Raw genomic sequence first — 25,535 nt, 5'->3', positions numbered from 1 at the left:
CTAATATCGCTGGATTAATAATAAACTCAGAAATAATATAAAAAAATAAAGGCTACATGACTGTGTAAAAAATTGAAAACGTTTTAGAATTAATTTAAAAAATTTCTAACCGGTCTACAGTGAAGCCGTACTATGCAAAGTAATAATTTTTTATTTATGTTATTAAAAACAAAATGTTCATATTAATTGTGTTTAATTATCAAATTTAACTTTGATCTAATCTATTTATTTGATAATTTATTTATTAGAAAAAAAAGTTTTTTGTTTCTTTTTATTATTAGAATCTCGTCAATTTTAGGAATTGTTGACTCTAAAAATTTTGTCTTATATATATATCAACGTTATTTCAGAATATCCAATAAGTCTGTTTTGCGTTTTAGTTACTTTTCATTCCTGTCCTCGTTTATAAACGTTACCTTAAGTATTTAAATATATTTTCATCTGCAAGATGTTATTACATTATTAAAGCTAGACCAATGCATTCGTAGACTTGTACGTCTACGTGAAGTCAAGTTTCTTCGTTCATTCGCTTCTCTGTTACGTAATAACTACTACTTTCTTCAGAACTAATTCACCTAGTCTAAGGACTACCATTATATAGACTTATAATAAATATATATTTTTTTAGTATATATATAGATATTGACATATAATAAATATTTTATTCTTAATTGTTGTTTTTTGTGTGTAAGAGACGATCGTTTTTTTTTTCTTCATTTTTGAGATATTTACATAAAGCACATTATGTATCGGGAGAGCAAGGAGGAATCGAGAGAAAGGTTGTTAACCTACCGTCGCTGAGAAAAGAAAAACGGAAATGTAAGGATGATATGGGTTCATTTTCGTTTCGTTTCATATATTTTATATTTCAGAGACGGGATTATCACACGTCCGAGCTTTTCAGTCGTTCAAGGAGTGGCGCGTTCGCTGTGATCTCCGATTCATCCAAGGTGATGATAACAGGAGAGCATCTTCCATCCTCCTCGGGAATCGATGGTCTGCGATCGAAGGTGACCGCGTTTACGTCCAAACTAGCTGCCATCCTCGGAAGGAGATGCGTCTTGTCGATGATGGTCGGTTGCTCGAAGCTCCTGGAGATCTTCGGCCTCTCGGCCTTCTCGACTATGACAGTCGGATGGTCCATGGATGTTTCGAAGCTTATCGTCGGTCCTTGGTAGCTGCACGATGGTCTTTCGATCGTGATCGATGCCTTCCTTTTAGGCTGGTCGACGCTGCTGAAGTTCCTGTTCCTGTCGACGGCACAGGAAGATCTGCGATTTCGGAATTGCTGGTAGTGGGAAAGCAGAGGTCTTTCTGTTGATATGGAAGGACGGTGTTTCGCGTGACACTGCGGTCGTTCGATCGTAATGGACGGCCTTCTGTCCTTGTAATTGATCATGGGCAGCATCGAACGGTACCCGGTTAGAGACGTCGGACTCGTCTCGTTCAGAACGAGATGCTGTATGTCCATGGCGCTCTTCGCTCGTCGAGGTGGATTCAGGAAGGCCATTGTGGAACTACCTACGAACACTGAGTTCAGCCTCGGTCTTCTGGTGGGGTTTGGCGATGGCATGCCTGAATACGTGTCGGCGAAACAGTTCACGTTGTATTTGGAAAATGACATCCGTTGCTGTAACAAAAAAATATTCAAATAAAATAGCCACAATTACATTAATAAAATCAATTTTATGTTTCATATGTGATATAAACATTTGTAAATATGTGAGCATTCACTTCAGTTTCAATATCAATGGAATTACAAATAAGAGTGTGGATTATCAATATGATATAACTGATCCACGATTGCTTTAAATATGAGATACAATTACTATTTATATGTGACAGTTATTACTTTTGTTTCAATATCATGGGACTACTAAATGATAATGTAGTTTATCAATATTTTATAAACTGCATCTAATTCAAGATTGACACGCCACATATGTCACTTCAGTTTGAACAGTAACCGACTTTCGAATCATAGTGTGGATTATCAACATGATAAAAACTGCATTCACTTTATGCTTATCTATGACAAACATATTTGTCAAATGTACCAACTACTATGTATATGTGACAGCTGTTACTTCAATTTCAATATCATCAGACTTATGTATTATCAATATGATATACACTGATCCACTTATGCTTGCCTTGTGTCATAATTATTTGACAGATGTCACTCCAGTTTCTATATCAACAGACTTTTATATCATCGTGTGGATAAAGTGGATGCAGTTTATATCATGTTGATATAAAGTACATCCACTCTATGCCAAACTATGTCAAACAAATTTGTCAAATGTACTAACTACTATGTATATGTGACAGCTGTTACTTCAGTTTCAATATCATCAGACTTATGTATTATCAATATGATATACACTAATCCACTCATGCTTGCCTTGTGTCATAATTATTTGACAGATGTTACTACAGTTTCAATACCAACAGACTTCCAAATCATCGTGTGGATAAAGTGGATGCAGTTTATATCATGTTGATATAAAGTACATCCACTCTATGTCAGACTATGTTAAACAAATTTGTCAAATGTACCAACTACTATGTATATGTGACAGCTGTTACTTCAGTTTCCATATCATCAGACTTATGTATTATTATGTATTATGTATTATGACAGATGTCACTTCAGTTTCTATATCAACAGACTATTAAATCATCGTGTGGATAAAGTGGATGCAGTTTATATCATGTTGATATAAAAAACATCCACTCTATCCCAGACTATGTCAAACAAATTTGTCAAATGTACCAACTACTATGTATATGTGACAGCTGTTACTTCAGTTTCCATATCATCAGACTTATGTATTATCAATATGATATAAACTCATGCTTGCCTTGTGTCACAATTATTTGACAGATGTCACTTCAGTTTCTATATCAACAGACTTTTAAATCATCATGTGTATAAAGTGGATGCAGTTTATATCATGTTGAGTGCATCCTCTTTATGCCAGACTATATCAAACATATTTGTCAAATGTACCAACTACTACGTATATGTGATAGCTGCTACGTCAGTTTCAATATCATCAGACTTCTAATCATAGTGTATAAGATGATATAAATAGATCTACTCATGCTTAACATGTGACATAATTTTTTGACAGGTGTATCAACTAATATATATACTTGACAACTGTCGCTTCAGATTCATTATCAAGATACTTCTAAACTGTGGATTATCAACTTGATATAAACTGAATCCATTTTATGCTTGACATGTGACAAAAATATTTGTCAAGTATATCAACTACTATGAATATAACAGCTGTCATTTCAATTTAAATATCATCAAACTTTTGTATCAACATTATATAAACGGTATCCACTTCATGCTTCACATATGACCTAAATATTTGTCCAACTAATATGTACACGTGACAGATGCCACTTCAGTTTAAATACCATCAGACTTCTAATTTCATAATCATAAGAAAATTCTGTGCATACTTTTGTATTCTACTATACATTTGATGATCCAATCACCGTATGCGTTCCATCTAATTTAAGACATAACTTATATATTTTTTATAATGATTACTTCTATCCCAACTTGAAAACTTCTCTATCTGAGACCATACATTACTAAATGTACAAAAAATATGTTATAAAATGTTTTATTATTACTCTATAAGTAAATTTAAAAAAAATCAAGTTTATCTTAGTTCAGAAATTATACGTCAAACCTCATTTCATTAAGAACAATAATAATCAGGAGTGTTCATCAAAACACAAATATGCGTTTTATAATTTACCAATATTACATTAATTTTAAATTTTAATACAGTTAAAAAAAGATACAATAATTTGTGACAAATAATATTTACTATAGTTTACAACAAAATTAATACCAAATGTCTACGCTTCTATTGTTAAGTTACACAATTTGCGTCAAATATATAATTATAAATTGATGAATGGATGTAGGTAGGTTAATAGGTCCAGTGCTTTTGATGTAACGATTATAATGCTAATGCGGAATTCGAATTATCGTTACTAATCACTTCGAATTAATGTTTACAAAACGCCAATGACGTAGCTTGTATACGCCTTCAATAAATCTATAAATATATATACAACTTTGAATGTAATTCTCCAGCCAATTGCAGCAACTTGTTCCACAAAGTAAAATCAATCCCTTTGGCAATGGAAAATCATATTTTCTTCCTTAAATGCTCCAATTTGTAGTTGCAAATCTCGCAGAATTTTTCAGAAGCTTCAGAAATAATTCGTCTGTATAAATCGCAATGGTTTGCATTAAATTTCAAATCTAATGTTTGTAGTTTTTATTTTGATATCGTTTTCAATTCTCTTTGATATTTCAATGAAGTAAATCTTGTAGCATTTTCAAATACTTTGTAATAAATTGTCGCGATTTGTATTAATTTTCATCTCTGGTGAAAGCACTAATTTTTAAGTATAATGTTTGTAGTTTTCATTTTAATATGCTTTTCAATTCTCTTTGATATTTAAATGAAGTAAATCTTGTATCATAATTCTGATACTTCAAGAAATTATTCGTTTGTAATAAATTGTAGCAATTTGCATCAATTTTCATCTCCGTTAAAGTACTAATTTTCAAATTTAATATTTGATGTTTTCATTTCCGTATCGTTTTCAATTCTCTTAGGTATTTAAACGCTGCAAATCTTGTATCATTTTTCAGATATTTTATAATAAATTGCAGCAATTTACAACAATTTTCATCTCCAGTGAAAACAGGATTTTTTTAGTGTAATGTTTCTAGTTTTCATTTTCGATTCTCTTTGGTATTTAACTGCAGCAAATATTTTAGCATTACCATTTCAGACGTTTCATTTTGTAATAAATCACAATGGTGTGCATAAAATGCCATCCCCAGTGGAAGCAACAATTTCAAGTGTAATACTTGTAGTTTTCATTTTGGTATCAGTTTCAATTGTCTTTGGTATATAAATGCTCCAATTTGTAGTTGCAAATCTTGTAGCATTTTTCAGACGCTTTAGGAAATAATTTGTCTGTAATAAATTACAATGGTTTGCATCAATGCTTATCTCCGGTGAATGCATCAATTTTCAAGTGTAATATTTCTAGTTTTCATTTTGGTTGGCTGCAAATCTCGTATCATTTTTCAGATATTTCAGGAAATTATTCACTTGTAATAAATTGCATCAATTTGCACTAATTTTCATCTCCGATGAAAACACTAATTTTCAAATGCAATATTTGTAGTTTTTATTTTCATATTTGATTCTCTTTGGCATTTAAACGCTGCAAATCTCTAAGCATTTTTCAGACGCTTCAGGAAATAATTTCAGTGTAATAAATTACAGCGATTTGCATCAATTCGCCTCCAGCGAAAACACCAATTTTCAAGTGTTTGTAGTTTTCATTCTGTTTCTCTTTGGTATTTAAACGTTGCTATCTGATAAATTATAACCGAATACGTACAGAATTATTACATAACGTGGCCAGGATGAAAGGGCCGATATGATAAACGATACGTGGGCGCCTTCTTCCACACAAATATCCAGCAATAACGAATGACCGAACTCGTTATTATTTTACTGTACTTTCCGCCATAAACACGAAGCCATAAAGTTTTATGCATCGCATAAAGACATGGAGATCATCTCTCTCGATGCAATACGTAAATTGCTACCAACAAATATTACTTTTATCATTTCTTTGAAATCAACGCTAAAAGTATTCATTAATTAATTAACAATTATCATTATTTGTAAATGCTGCACAATAAATTGTTAAAAAAACAATTTCCTTCAATTTTCTTTTCTCTTTTTTTTTCGTTACCTGAACATCTTCCAACCGTCGTCACTATTGACGTCTATTGCTATGGAAACCACCTTTTTCTTGCTATATTCACTTTTTATTTAAGATTTACATATGCTTTTTTTTGTAATTTTTTTGCATCGATTTGTGTCGAATCTGCGAAAATGGATATATTTTATCGCAGTAAATGTGAAATTGGTCGACAATCGATTTTTATGTATTATGATGGGACGATAGAACTTCAAAGATAATACGATACGAGGAACGTTGGCATCGCAGAATAAAAATGGTTAATAAACTGTGATTTACGTTCGAAACTTTATTACTTTTGTGCAAACATTGTGCATTTGATGCTGCTGCTGCTGTCGAAAGTCCTAAATATAAACTTTGAATGTTTCTGGAATGAGTGAATTGCGTTTCGCAGTGGAACTCTTTCATTTCTTTCTTTGTGTTTTCATATATTATTAATGTTAACAATGTTCTAAAAATACTGTGTTTATTTCAGTTCAAGTTTTCCCTCAAAAGAAAATAAATGTTCTAGAAAGAACTATTGTATAAATTTTAGTAAACAACAATGGTTTGAGGAAATTCTATGAAATTGATGGAAATTATTAGTATTATTTATGTATAATTCGATTAATAAATCTTAATTGATTCAAATATTAAAAAAATGTTTTAATAACTATAGTGTTTCAAGGAAACAATAAATGATTTCAAGAAATTAAAAGAAAAAGTTTAAAATAAAAAATTTAATGTTATAAATATTTTAAAAATTAACTAAAAATGTGTTCATTTTAACATTTTGGTATTATCATGAGAAAATATTGTATACACAAATTTATTTCTTGTTTGACTACAATTTTATAATTAATGCGGAATTTTAAGTAAGAATTAAATTATCTTGTAAGTAATATTTAATACATTATAATAAAGTTCAAAAGATTAAAGAAATGTAATGAAATTTTGTGAATTTATTTACTATTAATGTTAAAAATTACCTCAAAATGTAATGAAAATTTGTTCATTTCAGTTTATATTAGGATATTTTTATAACTAAATTTTTTTTCAGCCAAAAATAAATTATGTTGAAAGAAATATTGTATACTATATTAATAAATGTAAAAGGTTTCAAGAAATTTGATGAAATTGCTCGAATATTTTTATTATAGAAATTGATATACATATTATAATCTACTTTTTCAAGAAAAAGTAGTTTCATATGAAAGAAATATTGCATACATTTTAATAGATTTAATTTTATTGTTAAAAAATGAATAAAGTAGCAGAAAAATGTTAATACTAATTGTCTACGATTTTGTTAAAACTGTATTATTTCGAGCATTAATACTAAAAAATGTAAAAGAAGAAATTTAATGAAATTTTTAAGAAATTTTTTTATAAAATTGACTAAAAATTTAAGAAAAAATTGTTGATTTCTACTTTCATTGGGTTATTGTATTAACTGAAGTATTTCGAGAAAAAAATAATATGTTGAAAGAAATATCGTATACTTTTTAATAAATCTAACAGGTTTAAAGAAATTGAATGATTTTGTTCGAATTTATTTTATTATTAATGTTGAAAAATCCATAAAATTTGTTTATTTTTACTTTGATTAGGATATTGTAATAACTGAAATATTTTTAGTCAAGTTTTTAATAGTTATTTTTTTAGAAAAATAAATGTAATGGATTTGAAGAAATATGATAAAATTGATAGAATTTCTTTATTATTAATATTAAAAATTGACTCAAATACGATAATAAATTGTTCATTTCTACTTTGATTAGGATATTGTGTCGTGTCCCAGGGATGGAATTCTGGACACAGTGGAATATTGTCGTTGTGGAGTCTCAGTAGTTGGGAATTAAATAATTCAATTGGTTTTACATAACTTTATTCGTTACTTGGTCGATTTAAGATTATATTACTTACAAAGTTAATTCTTATTGATACGGGGTGGGAGTTGTGATCGGGAGTAGGGTTTGTTTATATTGATGACTAAGCATTCCCACGGGAATCGGCCTCGGTGGTCTTGTTTATTATAAGACCGGGACAAATTCCTATGCATTTGTTTATATGAAAAGATGATCGATTACGATTGTACATGTAACGATCTTTATGTGTTTATAATAAGGACTTGAATTCGGTAGATAGGTATAGGAGTATCGATGGGAATGTTTACGCTTGGTCCCCTTTGTTTATATTAAAGTGTATCGAACTGGAATCACGATAGAGATTCCTTTATGCTAATGTTTATATAATAATGCGACTAAGAGACGCTTTGGATGTCTCTAGTTCGTTAATACACTATACTAATAATAATAATTACAATAATAATGGTTGGACACAACAATTGTGATATATAAATTATATTGGAAGAAATATTATTAGAATGTATAAACGTAAAATGTTTGAAGAAATTTCATTAAATTTCTGGAATTTATTTATTATTTATGTTAAAAATTAATTAAAAATACGAGAAAAAAATTGTTAATTTGTACTTTGATTAGGATATTTGTAATAACTGTAGTATATTAAGGAAAAAATATCTAAAAGGAAATATTCTATAGATTTTAATAAATGTATATGATTTAAAAAATGTTAATAAAATCACAGCCAAAGTTGAGACTGTGATTATGAAAATCTATTGTAATAATTATATTATTTCAAGCAAAATGTAATTCTTGAAAGAACCCTTGAATATTTTTGATATGAATTGTATTAAAAAAATGTAATAAATGGTCTGAACAAATGTAATAAAATTAATTAACTTTTATTAATACAGCCCTAATTCCAAGTAATTAAACTGCGATAAAGTGAGCGTGGGGTAGAAATGAAGCAGACGTTTTACGACAATAATCAAGAATTAATTACACTAATTACAGTTGATGAAGATACATGCATCGAAGATCAATATTGAGAGCTACGACTGCGGATGTCGGTTTTATCGATCGGTTACCGAACACCTAGTATCCATTATTTACAGCATTGCTGAGGACGTCGAAATTACAATTTCATCCAACTGGAAAGAAGGGAAATTTCTCGTTTCTGTAACGAAACACACGCGTTTTTATTGCTCCAATAGGATGGAAATATTTTACATCCCATTAAAAAGATACAAGCTTTTCTGTAACTCTCTTCAAATCATTTTACATAAATCATTTGATGAAATAAAACCCAGTTCTTTTTCCAAATTAATTATTTACTACTATTTTTTTAACGAGTTTAACTTGGGCCGTAATAAAAACTGGGAGATTAATCATTATGAATGTTTTCGTGTTATTTACAAGCATTTCTGTAATCCTCTTCAAATATATGATTTATTAAAGAGTTTTTTAAATGAAACTTTTAGTGTTGTTTGCTTTTTTTGCGTATATAATTGGAATTCCGAGAAACTTTCGTTGCGCCGTATTAAAAACTGCGAGATTAATCAGCGAATCTGTATGAGTGTGTTTTCGTGTTTTTTTTTTAACCGTTTCTGCGGAATAAAAATCGATTACGTAAATACCGAGAATTCTGGTTTAAAACATTTATATCCCGGTTTGTATTATAACAATCAATAAGCGGTTTTTGTGTATAAGGATTTTTTTTTCAGTTGGAGATCGTCGTGCCTTTTTGAATGTAGGTTAAGATGGAGAGACAGCAAGTGCTGTGTAACTTAATCTGGTTCTCGAGTCATTTAGCAACTAGTGCTGGACCATCAATATCCTTTAAGGACATTATGATGGATTGGTCGACTTCCTCTCTATCTAGATCTTTTATCTTTGGCGTGTCTAACATCTACTATTCCTGAAGTTTTTCGTGTCTGGACACGATCCACAAACTGGAGCAAGAAAGGGGATGATGTGACTCGAGGGCTGACCGAAGGAACTACTAATTGCTTTCACTAATTAATCACAACGAACTAATCAATGATTACGGACAAAATTCTAATTTAATTTATCAGAATAACATTTAATACTTCATATAAAACTTCAATTATTATGTATAATATATTTTCAATAAAATGGAATTTCGGTTGTCGAACATAATTTGTTTCTCAAAACTGTTCGAAAACCGAATTATTTAAAACTATTTTCCTCATAAGAATTTATGTAAAGAGGACATAATCTCGAAACACAAAATATCTTTTAGAAATCATAATTCATCCATAAAATCGTATAGAGACTATAAAAATTCGAGAACCGTGGTTTTACCGTATTTGTTAATATTCATATATTATTTAAAAAATATATCAGTATACAATGTATAAATTAACGTACTTGTCAAGTACCGTGACAAGTATATTCGATATAAACACTTAACAAATATTAATTTACGTAAGTATAATTCTACTATACTCACACTTCAAGTAGTACTTGACAAGTTACTTTTTCAACTCCGTTAGGTAACAGTTGATATTTTTTTCTTTTCTTATTATTGTAGCTATAGTTCAAATATTGTGAACAATTTTTTTTAAATATTTAAATGGAACTTTGGTTGTCGAACAAAATTTATTCATAAATGCTGTTCGAAAACCAAATTATTTCATCAAACTATTTTCATCATAAAAATGTATGTAATGGTATAATCTCAAAACACAAAATATCTTTTAAAAATCATAATTCATGTTTAAAGTCGTATAGAGATATAATAAAAATAATATTTCAGAAATATTTGTTGAAAAACAAAACTTTTCTAATATTATTATAAATAAGATGACAAGTATATTTACTTATGAAATACTCGATATAAATACTTTGCAAATACACTTCAAGAAGTATTTAACAAGTTACTTATTTTTTAAATACAGTCTAACTTCATAAAGGCTGTTCGAAAACCGAATTATTTTAAAAATTTCTTCCAATATATGCATATAATCCATTCACAAATTGCAAATTAATGTTTTTCTAAAATATTTTTTTTTAAATATTTTTGGAAAACAAAACTTATACGTGTCAAATATATTTACTTGTTGAAATACTCGCACTGTATCGATATAAAGACTTTTACCAAATACGAATATTCTATATGTACGTATAAATTGCATTGACAGATAAGCGGTACTTGCCAAGTTACTTCTTCAACCTAGTTACATAATTTAACCTATAATCAATAACCGTTTGCAACAGTTGATCATTTTTTATTTAATTATTATGATTATATAAATATGTTTTAATATTTTATTTGATGTCATTTCTATAGTTCAATTATTATCAACAATATTTTACAACTTCGGTTGTCGAACAACATTTGTTTATTTAAAAGCTGTTTGAAAACCGAATTATTTTAAAAATTTCTTCCAACGTATGCATTTAATACATTCTCAAAGAGCAAATTATGGTTATTTTTAAACCTTCAAACTTGTAATTCGTGAACCGAGGTTTCACTATAATTATACAATTTATAAATAAATTTACTTGTCAAGTAAGGTGTGCTTCACAAGTTACTTCTTTATTAACGTTACGCAATTTGTTTTAATTTTTTATTAGTTTTTACTGTAATAGTTCAGTTACTATGAACAATTAAACTAAAATTAAACTATGAACTAATTTTGTTCGATTTTTTTTTAAACACTTCTGCACATAAGAATTAATATAAAGTGCATATAATTCAGTCTCATAATTGCTTATTTGAACCTGTAAAATAGTATGCATAAAATCGTATACTAAAACAAAATAAATATACTTGTCAAGTAACAAGATAAGTATATTTACTTGTTGAAATAATCGTACCGTTTCGATATAAAATATTGCACTTACAAAATAATTATTACTTGACAAATTATTTGTTTAACCGCTTTACATAATTTAATTAAAAATAATTCATTAAAAAAGGAATTCAATGAAACTATTATAAACAAAAATATAGTCCAGACATCGAAATAATATATGCAGTTTTTTTTTAAATCTTGTTCGTCAATGTTATCTGTAATAAATTATTTCTTTTACGGTCTAGACTGGAGTCGGAATTTAATACAAGTTTTTTTTTATTACGTTTCATTCATCTCGTTCATTGTTTGTGTATATTTCCGAGAAACGACAATGTTTTTTTTTGTTGCATTCCTTTGTGCTCCTCGAAAATAGTATTTTTTTGTTAAATTTATTTTAGATCATTGAATGAATTTGTTTGCATAAAAACTTAATTAATGAATTAAATCAAAATTAACAGTTAATTCTCTAATTATTTAAATTTGTATTCTTGTACTAACATAGGTATTTTTATGTAATATTTTTTACTTATTTGATTATATAATACTTAAATCCTGATTGTTTTTCATTAATTAAATTATAATATTTGATTAACAAATAAATATATTAATGAAATAAATATAAAAAAATTGTTACTTTTTTTTATATATTTATTTCTTATACCATATCAAATATCGGTTTTAGTAAGTTCAAAGTTTTGGATTTCTTTATAAATTTTCTTCTGATTAGTTAAGTTTTCAGAAACTGAAATAAAGGTTCTTGATTGCGGCACAACACATTTTTAACATAGTTTGTCGAACACAAGTGTTTTCTAGAAGCGACAACATAATTATTCGAAAACGGAAATCAATTTCTCTATAAAATAAGGAAATAAAATTAAAATATGTATATAAACCGAAAGCCCCAATGATTACATGACATCGTTAAAATCATATAAAGATAACAAAAGAATATTTTGATTTTAGGTATATTTTTTTTATTACATAACGGAGACTTTATATATCTCTGATAATTAATTATAAAGATTAATGTATTTGATGTTGACGCTTTTAGAAAGTCAAGGATGTGGAAAGTTTTTAACACATTTAATGTAATTCTCTGATTATTTGAGTTCTAAGAAACCGAAGGAATAGTTCGTGATTATGGTATTGCATGCATATTATATAAAGAGTATAGCTTTTACCTGCGGTGTGATATGAGGTGGTGATAAGGGTGCTAGTGGACACGAAGGCCGATGGCTTTGCTGGAATTTAGGTTGGTATGGTTCCAGCATTCGTATTTTCCCCCATCGATTGAAGAACAATGCTATGGCTGCAACCCATATCATTAGGACGAGGACCACGAGCAGAACCTCTTCGGCACGAACTATCACTACTGGTCCTCCTTCTGCAAATACCAAATACCATTTGTATATTATACGCACATATATATAAATCATTGATTCATTCGAATACAAATATTTAAAATATATTTAAACCTTGATTAACACGGTTTTTAATTTACACGCATGTGACAACCCTTGTATTAAACGGTATTTCTTCTTCTTCCAGTTGACAATGTTTTCTAAAATAAAAATTTGGAACCAATGGACCATTTATAAAGGGTGTCCCGAATTGAACTGATATTTTAATTTTTTATCATGACAGCATATAAAAATCTCTGCTCTAGTTTAACTGCAAAAATAATGGCAGCAAATTTAAAATGCCAGTTCCTTTTGGGACACTCTTTATATAGATCTAGACTAGCGCTTTGTCAACTCATGGACTTTGGAGCCGCATACGGCTCTATGAATTAATAATTGTAACTCTTTTTGTTATTGAAAAGAAATCTATTGGTTCTTTTGAACCATTGGTTGCTTATACATGTAATATCAACTCTTCACTCCAATGAATTTGCCGACCTAAACTATCAAGTAACGTGCGACTCAGAAATATATTTTTTAACATATGTAATCTTAAATACGGCTCTTCATTCCAAAGTGATTGCCGACGCCCAATTCATATTATCAAAAAACACGGTTTTGAATAACACGGAACCAATTAACTGCGTTGCCTGTAGTAAAATTTATATAATATTCACGTTTTTTTTGGAATCGTTGTGTTTGCATGCAAATGAATTATGTAATTCTTTGAGTTAATCTGGCGTGTTGGGGTTCTCGTGTTTGGTATTAATTCATGCACGAATAAGTGGCGGCAAAATACGGATGAAATGAAAGTATGCGGATTAAAGGGTGGACGTTTATGTGTTTGGAGGGAAAATTGTTATTGCCTGCGACATTCCGAAAGCCTAGATTTGCCGGTGAAAGTCGAACAACTTCAACAACTTTTGCCGCGAACGTTCGTATGATTTCAAGCTTTCTATTCAAATTGGGAAAGCCCTTAAGTGCATGCAAATGATCGAATGTATAAATGCAAAAACAAGAACAAGGAAATACAATTGTGTTCGTCGTAGGTGTAACGATAAATTCCACAATCGTCCTCACTAAATTGGACTAATCTCGTGGTTATATAACTCTGGGTAATCAGGAGATGGCGGGATTAAACCTCGACGATTCCACGCTATAACATTAATTTTCTTACGGCATTAACTTCTTTACTTTGTTCCATTCCATAAAAGCTGATATTAACTCAAGTAATTCTTTAACGTTCAAGATATATGTGAATTTAATGTGTAGAAGAGAATTGTGGAATTTAAACTATTTTAATCAAAATTTTGTATGGATATAATTTGTAAGATGTTATTGTCTTTCCGTTCAAAATTAATTATTTTATTATTCAATTAACTAGAAAAGTTGCCTAAATTGGACCGGAGAAATAAAATGGAGAAAAAACATTGTATTAACTACTAGTTCACATAAATCAAAGTAATATAAAGGGTATATATAATCAAAATAGTCAGATTATATAATTTTTCAATTATTTGTAAAAGTTGCCTAAATTGGACCGGTGAAATAATTAAAGGAAAACAACAATAAAATAGTTGTAATAACTACTAAGTACTATAAATCAATATCAGAAAATATGATTATAAATTTTCTTAAGAAAACTGAAATTAAGTTAATTTATTGGATCGTCTGACACATAATTTATTTACTTTTTTTTACAATTATAAAATACATTTTTTTGAAAAATAATTGATAAAATTTTGAAGGTACAAATAAAAAATATTTTGTTCTCTTCACTTTCTTCTTTCCTTAAATATTCTCTGTATAAAAATGCTCAGCTAATCCGAAATTCCTACAATATATATCATTACCACTGTCAACAAAGAAGTAAATATAATGTTCATATATGAATGGTTGAGCTGTATTTTACTTTTTTCTGAGCTTTTGTGACATTTATTTTTATCTTTTCAGTCCTTGATAGATATTTCAATGTTAGTCGGACGTGTAAAAGAAAATAAATGGAAAAGGAAGAAAAGAAAAAGGTCTACACTCTTTACTTCGATGACCAAAATTGGAATTTATCATGAGTCATATAAATCTATATATCCTTTATGTATGTCAACTGCTTGTTAAATCGATGCAATATATGAGTACCCAATATTTCTAAATCTTGAATGTTTTAATCCTGCATTGATTTTATATTGTTCTACATTTAAGAATTTTAGTAAAGTTGCTTAAACATACCAAATTTTATAATTAATATCAATTGTACATATGGGAATATATGAATAGTTTTAATTTTGCAACAATGTCAGTCTCATTAAAACAACTAGTTTCCTGGGATGGACTAATGGTATAATTTAATTTATAAAAGTACTTTTTGATCTTTAGTATATTTTGAATACTCAAAGATCAAATTTCATGTTACTCGTGAGTTTTGTTCCCGAGTTTTTGTTTTCACATAAATACAAAATTATGCAATGGTTATTCTCATATTATTTCCAGTAATTTTCCATTACAAAGCGATATAAGTTTTATTTATCAAAAAATATATTTGTCAATGATTACAAGAGTGAACTAGTTTCCTAGGATGGACCAATGGTATAATATCATGTATAATTTAATAAATAAAAATATTTATTTATCTTTCATACATTATGAAGTTTCATGCACTGTAGCATTATGTAATGAGTTTTTTATTTTGATTTCGATTATTTTCATTGAATCATTCCCAATTTACTAACAAAATGATTGCAATTATTTATCCTACATTTACAGTTAGGTAGATAATCGGAAATCTATAATAACTAAAAAGTAGATGCGTTTTTACATTGTTTTTTTCAAATTTCGTCAAATGTGCGTCTTATACTTGGGAGAAATACGATAATTATATATGAGAGTATAATTGACTATAAAACGAGCCACAGATCAACAATACTACAACTATACACATCAACAATATTAAACTTAAGTATTTTTTTTTTCATTTTCTAGTTTTGATTTAATTTGTAAAAGTTGATTTTTGTTGCTAATTAATCCATGAGATTATGGATTAAACCATTTTCATAGCATTTTGAGTACTGTAGATGTTGTTGAAAGCAAATAATTTATAAACATATATAATATATATTTGAGATTTGAATGGAAACCAACGCATTTTTCAATTTCCTTTCAAACGAGCTGGGGAGAACTCAGTTAATTTAGATAAGGGCAAAACTGTTTACAGTCAAAGCACACTCCGTGAATTCCAAACTCGATGTACTTCAAATTTGACCTATATACATGGCATTACGACACTAAGCACGTGCAACTCCATTAGCAAGAAAATTCCACTTCAATTATCATTAGTTTTAATGTTGGTATGATCATATGCATAGTCAGATTATCTATTATTAATCCAACATACTACAATTACCTAAAAATAATACAAAAAACATTAGTAAACAATTATTTTATAATGCATAAAGTCTGTTTTTTAATTGTTTTTTATCGTATTGAAGGACGTTAGTGGAACGAAAACATTTCGCCTATAAAAATGTTTACAATCAAAACACGGTTTTTCCAATATCTTTGCTAGTCGTTTCTAATCTGGTGGAAAGTTCCTTCGGAGAGAAAATGGATTATATGCTTCACTTTGAATGAGTACACCTGCCATTCCGGCGTGGCGAACTTCATTCAAATCTATTTAAATACACTTCCCCTTAATAATGTCAACAGTTTTGTCTTCATTTTTAAATTTAGTTTATTTATTTTTCGCAAGTCAAACATAAACATTATCAAACATAACTAACTTTTTTTTATATAAGAACTGTGAAAACATATAAATAAAATATTATTGATTGGAAGTTGCATTTATTTATGTATACTTACAAATTTTTAATGCAATAATTTTTGTTATTATTTAGGGTAAATATTTTCCTTATTTAAACATATTTATGTCCACAATTTGGACCTTACTAGAATTTTTATTTAAATAATTGCTGGGAAAAATATTATAGTTTTTCAGTTCAACTAACTTCTGTACTTATCTAATAAATTTCGATTACACATCAAAGTTTTATACGATATAAGTTATTTTATTGAAAAAAAAAACAAATATGTAAAAAAAATCGTTCGGAAAATAATTTCGTTTTTATAACAATGTAAAAATTCCATTATCTTGTAGAAATTTTTTGTGTTCTTATTATATGGTTTGTTTTAAACAACATCTATATTTTATATTAATTACCTTGTACTAATCTTTCAGAATGTAATACTTCTGTAGTATTGAAATTTTCCGAACAAAGTTTTGAAATCCAGTTTTGGTACTGGCTTTCTATTAACACATCTTTTCCATACACATTTCATAACTACTTCTTGCTTAGACTTCTTTCAAATTATTGCACAAAATATTTGTTTGTATAAATTAATCTTAAAATGTCAGTTCTCAAAACATTATGACAAAATAGAACAAGTTGAATGAAAGTCACTGGTTAATAATACAACTTACAACGTAGAAAAAAAAACAAAATTACTTTCCAAACAACCAAATACTTTCACTACATCCTTGAATTTTGCGAATTTCCGTTAGATTTATGAATAAGTTTACTGGTGCAGGGCGTTGAACAATATAACAGAACAGGAGGAAATAAGCCCAGTTTAGTCCCAGAGGAAATAAGAATAGAAAACAAATTCAAAATGAAAATGATGTATTGGATACAATATCATAGATCGGAGACATAGAACAAGTAAAAACCAACCACCCGCTCAAAGTTCCAAGTAGCGTGTCGAAGGAACCGTAGCTGAGGGCATACACATAATAAAACGAAAAATAAAAAAGGTAAAAATAGCGTAAATTTAGTCTGAAATCTAAAAAGTATGGTAAAAAAGTTGCCTATAACATAGTTGTTAAGTTCGACTGATTATAACGTCTGAATGTTTAAATAATGCAAGTATGTGCATTAATTTATGTAAGTATAATAGAGAATTTTTCCAAAACTTTTATAAATTAAAATGAGCTACGTTATTTATTTATATTTTCTGGTCATTTCTTGTGCGTATAAAAAGAATGTGTAAAAAACTGTTGTCTAAATTTGAAATGTAGTGAATTTACAAAATATGATTAAATTCCTTCGTTACATACTTATTCGTACAACATGAAATAATAAATTCCGTTTGTAGTTAATCTTTTTAAAAGACAGATTTTATAGAATATTATTTTTACTTCAAACAAAAAATTGCAGTTTAACAAAACGTAAATATTCAATTTTTGTATGAGTACTGCGAAAAATATATTTTTTTTTAGAAATTTTTAGCAATTAATTAATAAATTTATATCAAATTTGCATACATAATGTTCTAAATAATTAATTACGAATCGTGCGCAAACGTCTGTTGTTTATGTATGTTGTAATCAATTTCACGTGGGATTAGGTATTGTTGAAACTAACATTAGCACTGGCTGCGTCAGTGAAAATATAGATCATCATCTGCGGTTACAGAGTAGATGGTGTCGGTACTCTTCAGAAGTGGTTTCGTTCGGCTATAAATCACATGCAGCTTGATTATACGTGTAATAGTTTGGTCGAAGATAAATCACTCATCTCTCCGCGTAGACACATCCAAATTACGGGTTTCCGAGAAAATCACATGCAAACATTCGAATAATTACGCATTGCGACGTATGCGAATCACATTGATTTTCATTATAGAAGAAGATGAAAACCGTCTCATGCAAAATCTGCATTTTGATGTAAACGAATCTCATAGATTTTTATTATAGAAATATCCAAAACACACAGAAAAACTCTTGCAAACTTTCGAATAATCCGCATTTGGAAGAAAAACGATTCTTCATAGATTTTTTTATTATACAGAAAGATGTTTGTTGTTGCCAAAGAAATAGTGGTATACCTGCCATGGGATATGGTGGAGTGTTGTTGACCAGTAGAGCGGTGGAATCCGGAGGTGGTACAACATCCTCACGAACCTCCACCTCCATGCCTTGAGAGGAACCGCCGTGGCCCACCTCCCACTCTGCAACAGAAAATTGCCAAACTACTGAAAAAAACACGAGATTAATACTTGATGCTTGCACAAGTTACATAATTTGCGTAGAAATACAGCATTCACTATACAAATACAAGACCTAGTTCAGCGTTTCCTTGATATAACGCGGTCTACTCGAAAAAAGCTCTAATTCTACATATTGTGATCTTCTTTAACGCTGTTTGTTATCTAAGAACGCAGCCAAAGCGTTAATAATTGCTGTTTACAGAAGTTACACAAATTAATCGAAATCAATATGTGATTCCTATGTAAGTTAAAAAAAGTATTGCAATATCAATACTTAAAGTATTCATAAAGTTCATATTTAAAAATTTATATTAATTGCTTGGAAATTTCTTGCGCAATTGGTATAATTGAGCAGAAACAAACGTTCCTTTATAAAACCAGACGCAATACTTGCGTGGAAATATAGCATTCAATATACAAGACCTCGGTCTACTCGAAGCCTAAGAGAAGCTCTCAATCTACTTAATCTGACTTTGGTTAAATCTGGAAATATAATTGACAAATTCGGGATGAATTTCAATTTGTTTTCTGTGAAATTTTACATAATTTTCACAAATATTCTATACTTAATCTGACTTTGGTTAACACTGTTTGAAGTTTAGGAAGCATTTGTTGTCTAAGCTTTAAGAAGGTAGTAAATTATGAATATTATTTCATTTAGATTTCAAATTTTAAAAAGGAATTTTCTTATGAGTTTTTATAAAATCTTGCAATAAAATGACTGAAAAAGACATGAGATTAATAATTGCTGCTTACAGAAGTTACATAATTTAGTCAAAATCAATATGTGATTCTTATGTAAGTTAAAAAAAAGTATTATAATATCAATACTTTATTGACAAATCATAATAATAATACATGTTGACAGATTGGAAATATCGCAATGAAATTTCCTGAATAATTTGTTTAATTGAGCAGAAACAAACGTTCCTTTATAAGGATATACAGCATTCAATATAAAAGACCTCGTTCTAACACGGTCTACTCAAAGCCTAAGATAAGCTGTAAATCTACTGTAACTTTGTTTAACGCTGTTTCGCTTAGCGTTTGTAGTCTAGGAATCACTTGTTGCCTAAGAACGTAGCCAAGGCGTTAAACGAGGTCTTATTGTAATTAGGTGGTAAATTATGAATATTATTTCATTTAGATTTCAAATTTTAAAAATATTTTTTCTTATGAATTTCTACAAAATATTGCAATAAAATGACTGAAAACGACATGACATTAATATTTGCTGTTTGCAGAAGTTACATAAATTAATCGAAATCAATATGTGATTCTTATGTAAGTTAAAAAAAGTATTGTAATAAATGTTTTAATGAAGATTTTCTATAATATATGAAAAATGTGTTAATATATAGATGTAAAATTTGTTGGTCCATAAATATAGAAAATTTACATAATTTTCAGAAAACTTCTTTTTTTTTCAATGATCATGCTTATAATTTCTAAACATTTAGATTTGATGACGCACCAATACAAATCAAATAATAATCTATATTCTTAAAAAAAGTCGTCATAAAATGAACTTTAGTAGTTGTTCGTAATAAATAATACAGCTGAAATGAATATTTGATTCTTATATAAGTTTAAAGAAAGTAATATCAATACTTTATTGAGTTCATAATTAAAAATTAATTTTGATTGCTTGAAAATTTCGCAATGAAATTTCTTACGTAATTGGTTTAATTGAGCAGAAACAAACGTTCCTTTATAAGGCACCAGACGCCTTAAATTACAGCTTTTGAATACTTTCCGAGTTTCTTGCTTTGGTTTAAATCGTTCGTCCTTTCTGCAGCGAAGTGAAAATAGCAGAAAGGAAATGCTGTATTCGAGGGTGAGAGTTGTAGTAGAAGAGAAAAAAATATAATCGAGACTTCACAGTTCGATTGGGGAAATTGTATTCTTGCGCAAATCGCAGTCAGGTGATTTTGCATATGGGACACATAAAAATTTAAATTGCGTTTTTTTTGTCAGTTGTAACGTCGAGTGTTCGGGATTTATGGGTCCATCAATCTGGAAATATATTTGGCAGCTGAAAAATCGATTGTTTTCAATTTTTTAATTGTTTGAAATGAAATAAGGACAGCATATTTTATATTTTTTTTTGTTAAAATAAAAATTAATTATTTAGAAGAAAATAGATGTTTTTTTCTGGAAACTGCTTAAAATTGGTATATTTGAATTACAATTATGTATTAATATATTAAATTGTTTATTTGTGAAAATGTTCATGGTTATAAAGTTATCTTTTATTGAGAAAGAAATAGCTTGGAAGATTTTCAATATATGAACAATTTGATAATATAAGTTATTTGTCCTTAAATCTGGAAATATAATTGACAAATTCGGGATGAATTTCAATTTGTTTTCTGTGAAATTTTACATAATTTTCACAAATATTCTATACATGTAAATGTTAAGCATATAGAAAAAAAAACTTTTTTCAAGGATAATGATTATAATTTCTAATTATTGACAGCTATAATAGGACTTATCAACACTTTAAGATTCAAATAAACATACATACATACATACATACATTCATATAAAAATTGTATATAAATATTTCATGTATTTTTAAATTCAGTTTTTCAGAAATCCATATTATAAATTATTTAGCTAAAATGTTAGCTGCAGTAATTCTTAACAAAAATATTTACTGGCATGATGATTCATGTAGATTTATATGAATATATACAAATGTGATATTCGTAAATTTTCTATGTATTCATTAATGACATTAATCTGAATTTGATAAAAGCATAGTCCGGATATAACGTTTTTTACATTCATTACTGACAACAGTTTATTCTTATTTTTGGATTTATAATATTTAAATTATTTGTAATAATGAAAAAAATAATAAAAACAGAATAATTTACTCCTGTAATTTAGATTAATGACATATAGATTGCGCCTCTATCGATAAATCCATATGATTTTTATGAAGTACGGCGCCTGTCAAAATTTAATGGCAATCTGCCGTTTAGTTCACAATTTACAGTGGTTTTAATGACCCTACTTTTGTAATTTTCAACAGAATGGAAAAATCTGAATTTCGTATGTTGATAAAACATTGATGGAAAAAGTACCGTTAAAGCAAAGCAATGGCTTGATGTGTGTTATGGGGACTCTTCTCCGTCGAAACAAATGATATAGAAGTGGTTTGCTGATTTTACACGCTGTCGTACAGACACAAATGATACTGAACGCCCAAATTCGGCAATTGTTGCAGAAAACATAACAAAAACCGTGAGAACTTGCATGAACATTTTGCATGAACATTTGATGAAGCAGGAATTTAATATTAATCTCCTATTTGTATAATTGTATTATTTACTATGAAAAACTACATTTTTTTTTAAGAACATTTTCTATTCAATTTTTGTAGATATTTACGATTATCATTCATGAGATCAAATTTTTGGAAAATTGTCTCATATTGATGTGTGATAACCTTCATAAAAAAACATTTTAGGAATGTTTGATTACTTTTTGATTTGTAATTCTGTTTTCTTCAAAGAACGTGCAGACTTCTTCTAATTTCTGAAAAAGTAATACAAATCAATTTATATAATTGAATTATTATGTATTTCTGTTAATTTGTTAAGCTGTAAAAGTTTTTGTTTATGTCTGCAAATCTTAACACTTACTGGAATCAATAAAATTAATATGATTTTCTAATTATTGGATGACTCTAAGATGAGGGAGCCTGACAGTAAAATCATCATTTGTATTTTCTAATTATTATTTGATGATGATTAGTTTTTCTTCAGGTAACAATTAAATTCATATTGTGTATTTGCATCGTTTTTTTTTCCTTTTATTTTTCGGCCATCTATCTCACATGAGACAATGAACTGGACTGGTGACAATTAAAACAAAAACAAAAAAATATAAAAAAAAGTCAAGGGATTGGTCCAGTAACCAACCTTAACATAATCACTTTAAAGGCACATGCACGTACAGTTGTAATAGTATTGTTTAATTATAATAACATTACTAATAAATTTACATAATAAGAGAGAGAGGCGGAAAGACCTCGGTCGTTTGCCCTATATCAATATATATATTTTTTATTTTAGAATGTACTTTTTTATTCTTATTCATTCATGTTTGGCCAATAAATTATTATTATTATTACTTTAGATAATTAAATAAATCAAACATTTCTAACTTGATTTTTTTTACATACTCATTGTAAACATTATAAAATATTATTTGTATCTTTGTAAAAGTTGTATTTATTAACGCATGTAATAAAAAATTCTTTAAGAAATACGAAACAAATAAATTAATAAAAAAAAATCTTTATTAGTCACCAATTGTAACCAAAGGGCTATCGACCTAAGTCTTTCCGCCCAGAGACACAATAAAATATAAATTGTAACAAAAAAAAAATAGCGTTATGAAAAATGTGTAAGAAACCATTTTTTTTCAAAATTTACATTCAAGTTATTTATTTCATTGAATATAATAGATAAAATAATTAAACATAATAAGATATTTTTTTAAATAATCATTGTGAAAAAATAAATTGTGAAAAGTAGTTTTAATTATTATAAATTGATAATTTGTAATTATTTGCAAAGATTTTAAATATTTACAAAAAAAAATAATGAAGGTTAAAATATTCAAATATATTTGTTTATAATAAGCAACGAGCAATAAAATGGGAGGATATTGTAGGTAAATAATATATCTAAGTTGAGTCTTTATCGAAATCCCGACAATCAAATTTACGACATTAGAAATCCCGACAACCATAATCGCGATATATGTTATAGGCTTATTCATAATAAACCTTATTAATAAGAAATAATCTAAAATACAATTAGATTATAGCAAATAATAAACAAAATCACGTATGCCGAATTTAGTGAGAATATTTAATTATCAATATAAACAAAGCCCTAATCACAACTCCCACACCGTAATAATAATAATTTGCTTTGTAAGTAGATTTTGATACTGTCGGGATTTTGACACTGTCAAGATTTTGATACTGTCGGGATTATGGTTGTCGGGATTTCGATTGCTACCGATCTATAAACGTAAACGTATGCTTATTTACAAAATGTGCAAAATTTACATGATCTGTATACCGGCGTGCACATATCCATCGAAAATGGAGGGGTCTCTGGTTGTCGGATGAATATTATTCCGGACACGGCTTCCGGTAGTGCGTGGCTCCAGATCCTGGGCCCCCAGTGTGTGATCTGAAATAACAGAAAATAAAAACAAAAATTATAATAAAATCTCAAAAACAAACTTTTATTATAAATAAATGATTTAATTAAATTGAATATTTACATTACAATAAAACATTCAGACGTAAAATTCAGCAATTTTTTTCGTATATAAATTATTTCATTAATTTCATAGAAACAACATTTTAAACTTTATTTTGAAAAAAAAAAACACTGTTTTGACCGCGTTTTCATCACATTAAAGTCGAACATCGTCTTAACTTCTCAACAACGGTTTTACAAAACTTTTACTTATGGGAATTTTAGATTTATGTGCCAATGATCTTAATGTGCAGAAAGGAATTATGGAAATGTTTTGAATCTGTTGACTATAGTTTTTTTTGGCATACGTCTACACTTTATCACATTGTTAATTTTATACACTTTAGTTTGTTTATATAATTTTGAAATTATGGAACCTCGCACTTCTTTTGAGTCTGATATTTTGAAAAATTCGCTTGCGATCATTGAATATTTTCATAATTTAATGCAATCATTATTTTTTTAACGCTCAAAAGAAAACAAAATATCTTCTTTGTAAATACATAAAAATACAGATATTATTTGTATGTAACATAGTTATAAATCTACATGTAAAATGTACTTCGTAAATTAAAGCACCGCTGAATTCGCGCTCTGCTAATGAATAAAATGAATGGAGCAAATAAAACGTGATGAGGCTCAGCCGCTACTCGACAATTTAATTAAAACTAATTTCATCACAACTAAATTGTATTTTATTTCTATTTTTATTTTGTTGAAATCAATAAATTTTCCGAAATCCAATTTTTTACGCAATTATTTATATGCAGAATCAGCAGAAATCTAAACTAAATTTATTAACAAATATATTTTTTTTTATAAAAAACAATCAATCAGAATTTAAATAATTATTTGCTTCTAAATTCAATTTTAAACAATTGTTTATATACAAAATCAACAGAAACCTATATTAAATTTATTAACAAATATTTCCTATGTCGGAAAATAGTTGCTACATTGCCTAAGAAGCAAGAAAATTTGGAATTACTGAACAAATTTTTCTTAACTCAAAAAGGAAACATATATAAATCATAGATACAAAATTTTCATCACATTTTATAGAAGTCATCGTCTTAGCTTCTCATCGATCAATAAAGGTTTTACATAATAAAGTTAGAAGCTTTCTTAATTTCTTTTCAATCTGTAGTGGGACATTTTAGATTCATATACCAATGATCTTAATGTGCTTCTTTTGCAGAATGGAATTGTGGAAAAGTTTTGAATCTGTTGACTATAGTCTTTTGGCTTACGTCCCCACTTCTATTTACAAGAATCAATGTTAATCATCACATTGTTAATTTTACATTGATT

The 25,535-nt window shown here is 28.2% G+C and overlaps 1 protein-coding gene across 4 annotated transcripts; it reads right to left on the bottom strand.

Annotated features, from left to right (window-relative positions):
* Positions 1 to 663: 663 nt before the first annotated feature.
* LOC108561424 lies at positions 664 to 24,152 on the bottom strand. 4 transcript variants are annotated; one of them, XM_017919353.1, is made up of 4 exons: positions 24,026 to 24,152; positions 18,769 to 18,915; positions 12,676 to 12,878; positions 664 to 1,630 (listed from the first exon to the last, which is right to left on the bottom strand). In XM_017919353.1, exons 1-4 carry the CDS (start codon positions 24,054 to 24,056, stop codon positions 884 to 886), a joined length of 1,128 nt encoding a protein of 375 aa, XP_017774842.1. In that variant the 5' UTR covers positions 24,057 to 24,152; the 3' UTR covers positions 664 to 883. The 4 variants fall into 4 exon arrangements, with proteins under 4 accessions (XP_017774842.1, XP_017774843.1, XP_017774844.1 ...); XM_017919354.1 differs by having other exon boundaries at positions 18,769 to 18,891; XM_017919355.1 differs by having other exon boundaries at positions 18,769 to 18,891; positions 24,039 to 24,152.
* Positions 24,153 to 25,535: the final 1,383 nt, after the last annotated feature.

This window comes from Nicrophorus vespilloides, unplaced genomic scaffold (genome assembly GCF_001412225.1).
Source record: "Nicrophorus vespilloides isolate i.1.1-1 unplaced genomic scaffold, Nicve_v1.0, whole genome shotgun sequence".
Taxonomy (NCBI): Eukaryota; Metazoa; Arthropoda; class Insecta; order Coleoptera; family Silphidae; genus Nicrophorus; species Nicrophorus vespilloides.
This window is presented reverse-complemented; position numbering and strand designations above follow the sequence as displayed.

Bases quoted from the DNA above. Each gene is read 5' to 3' on its own strand.
- LOC108561424 (XM_017919353.1), bottom strand. From the start codon at position 24,056: ATGGATATGTGCACGCCGGTATACAGATCAT. The intron at 12,879-18,768 runs GTATACCACTAT...TGGTATTTGCAG, and splicing joins TCCACCATATCCCATGGCAG to AAGGAGGACCAGTAGTGATA. The intron at 1,631-12,675 runs GTAAAAGCTATA...TTTTTGTTACAG, and splicing joins CACCTCATATCACACCGCAG to CAACGGATGTCATTTTCCAA.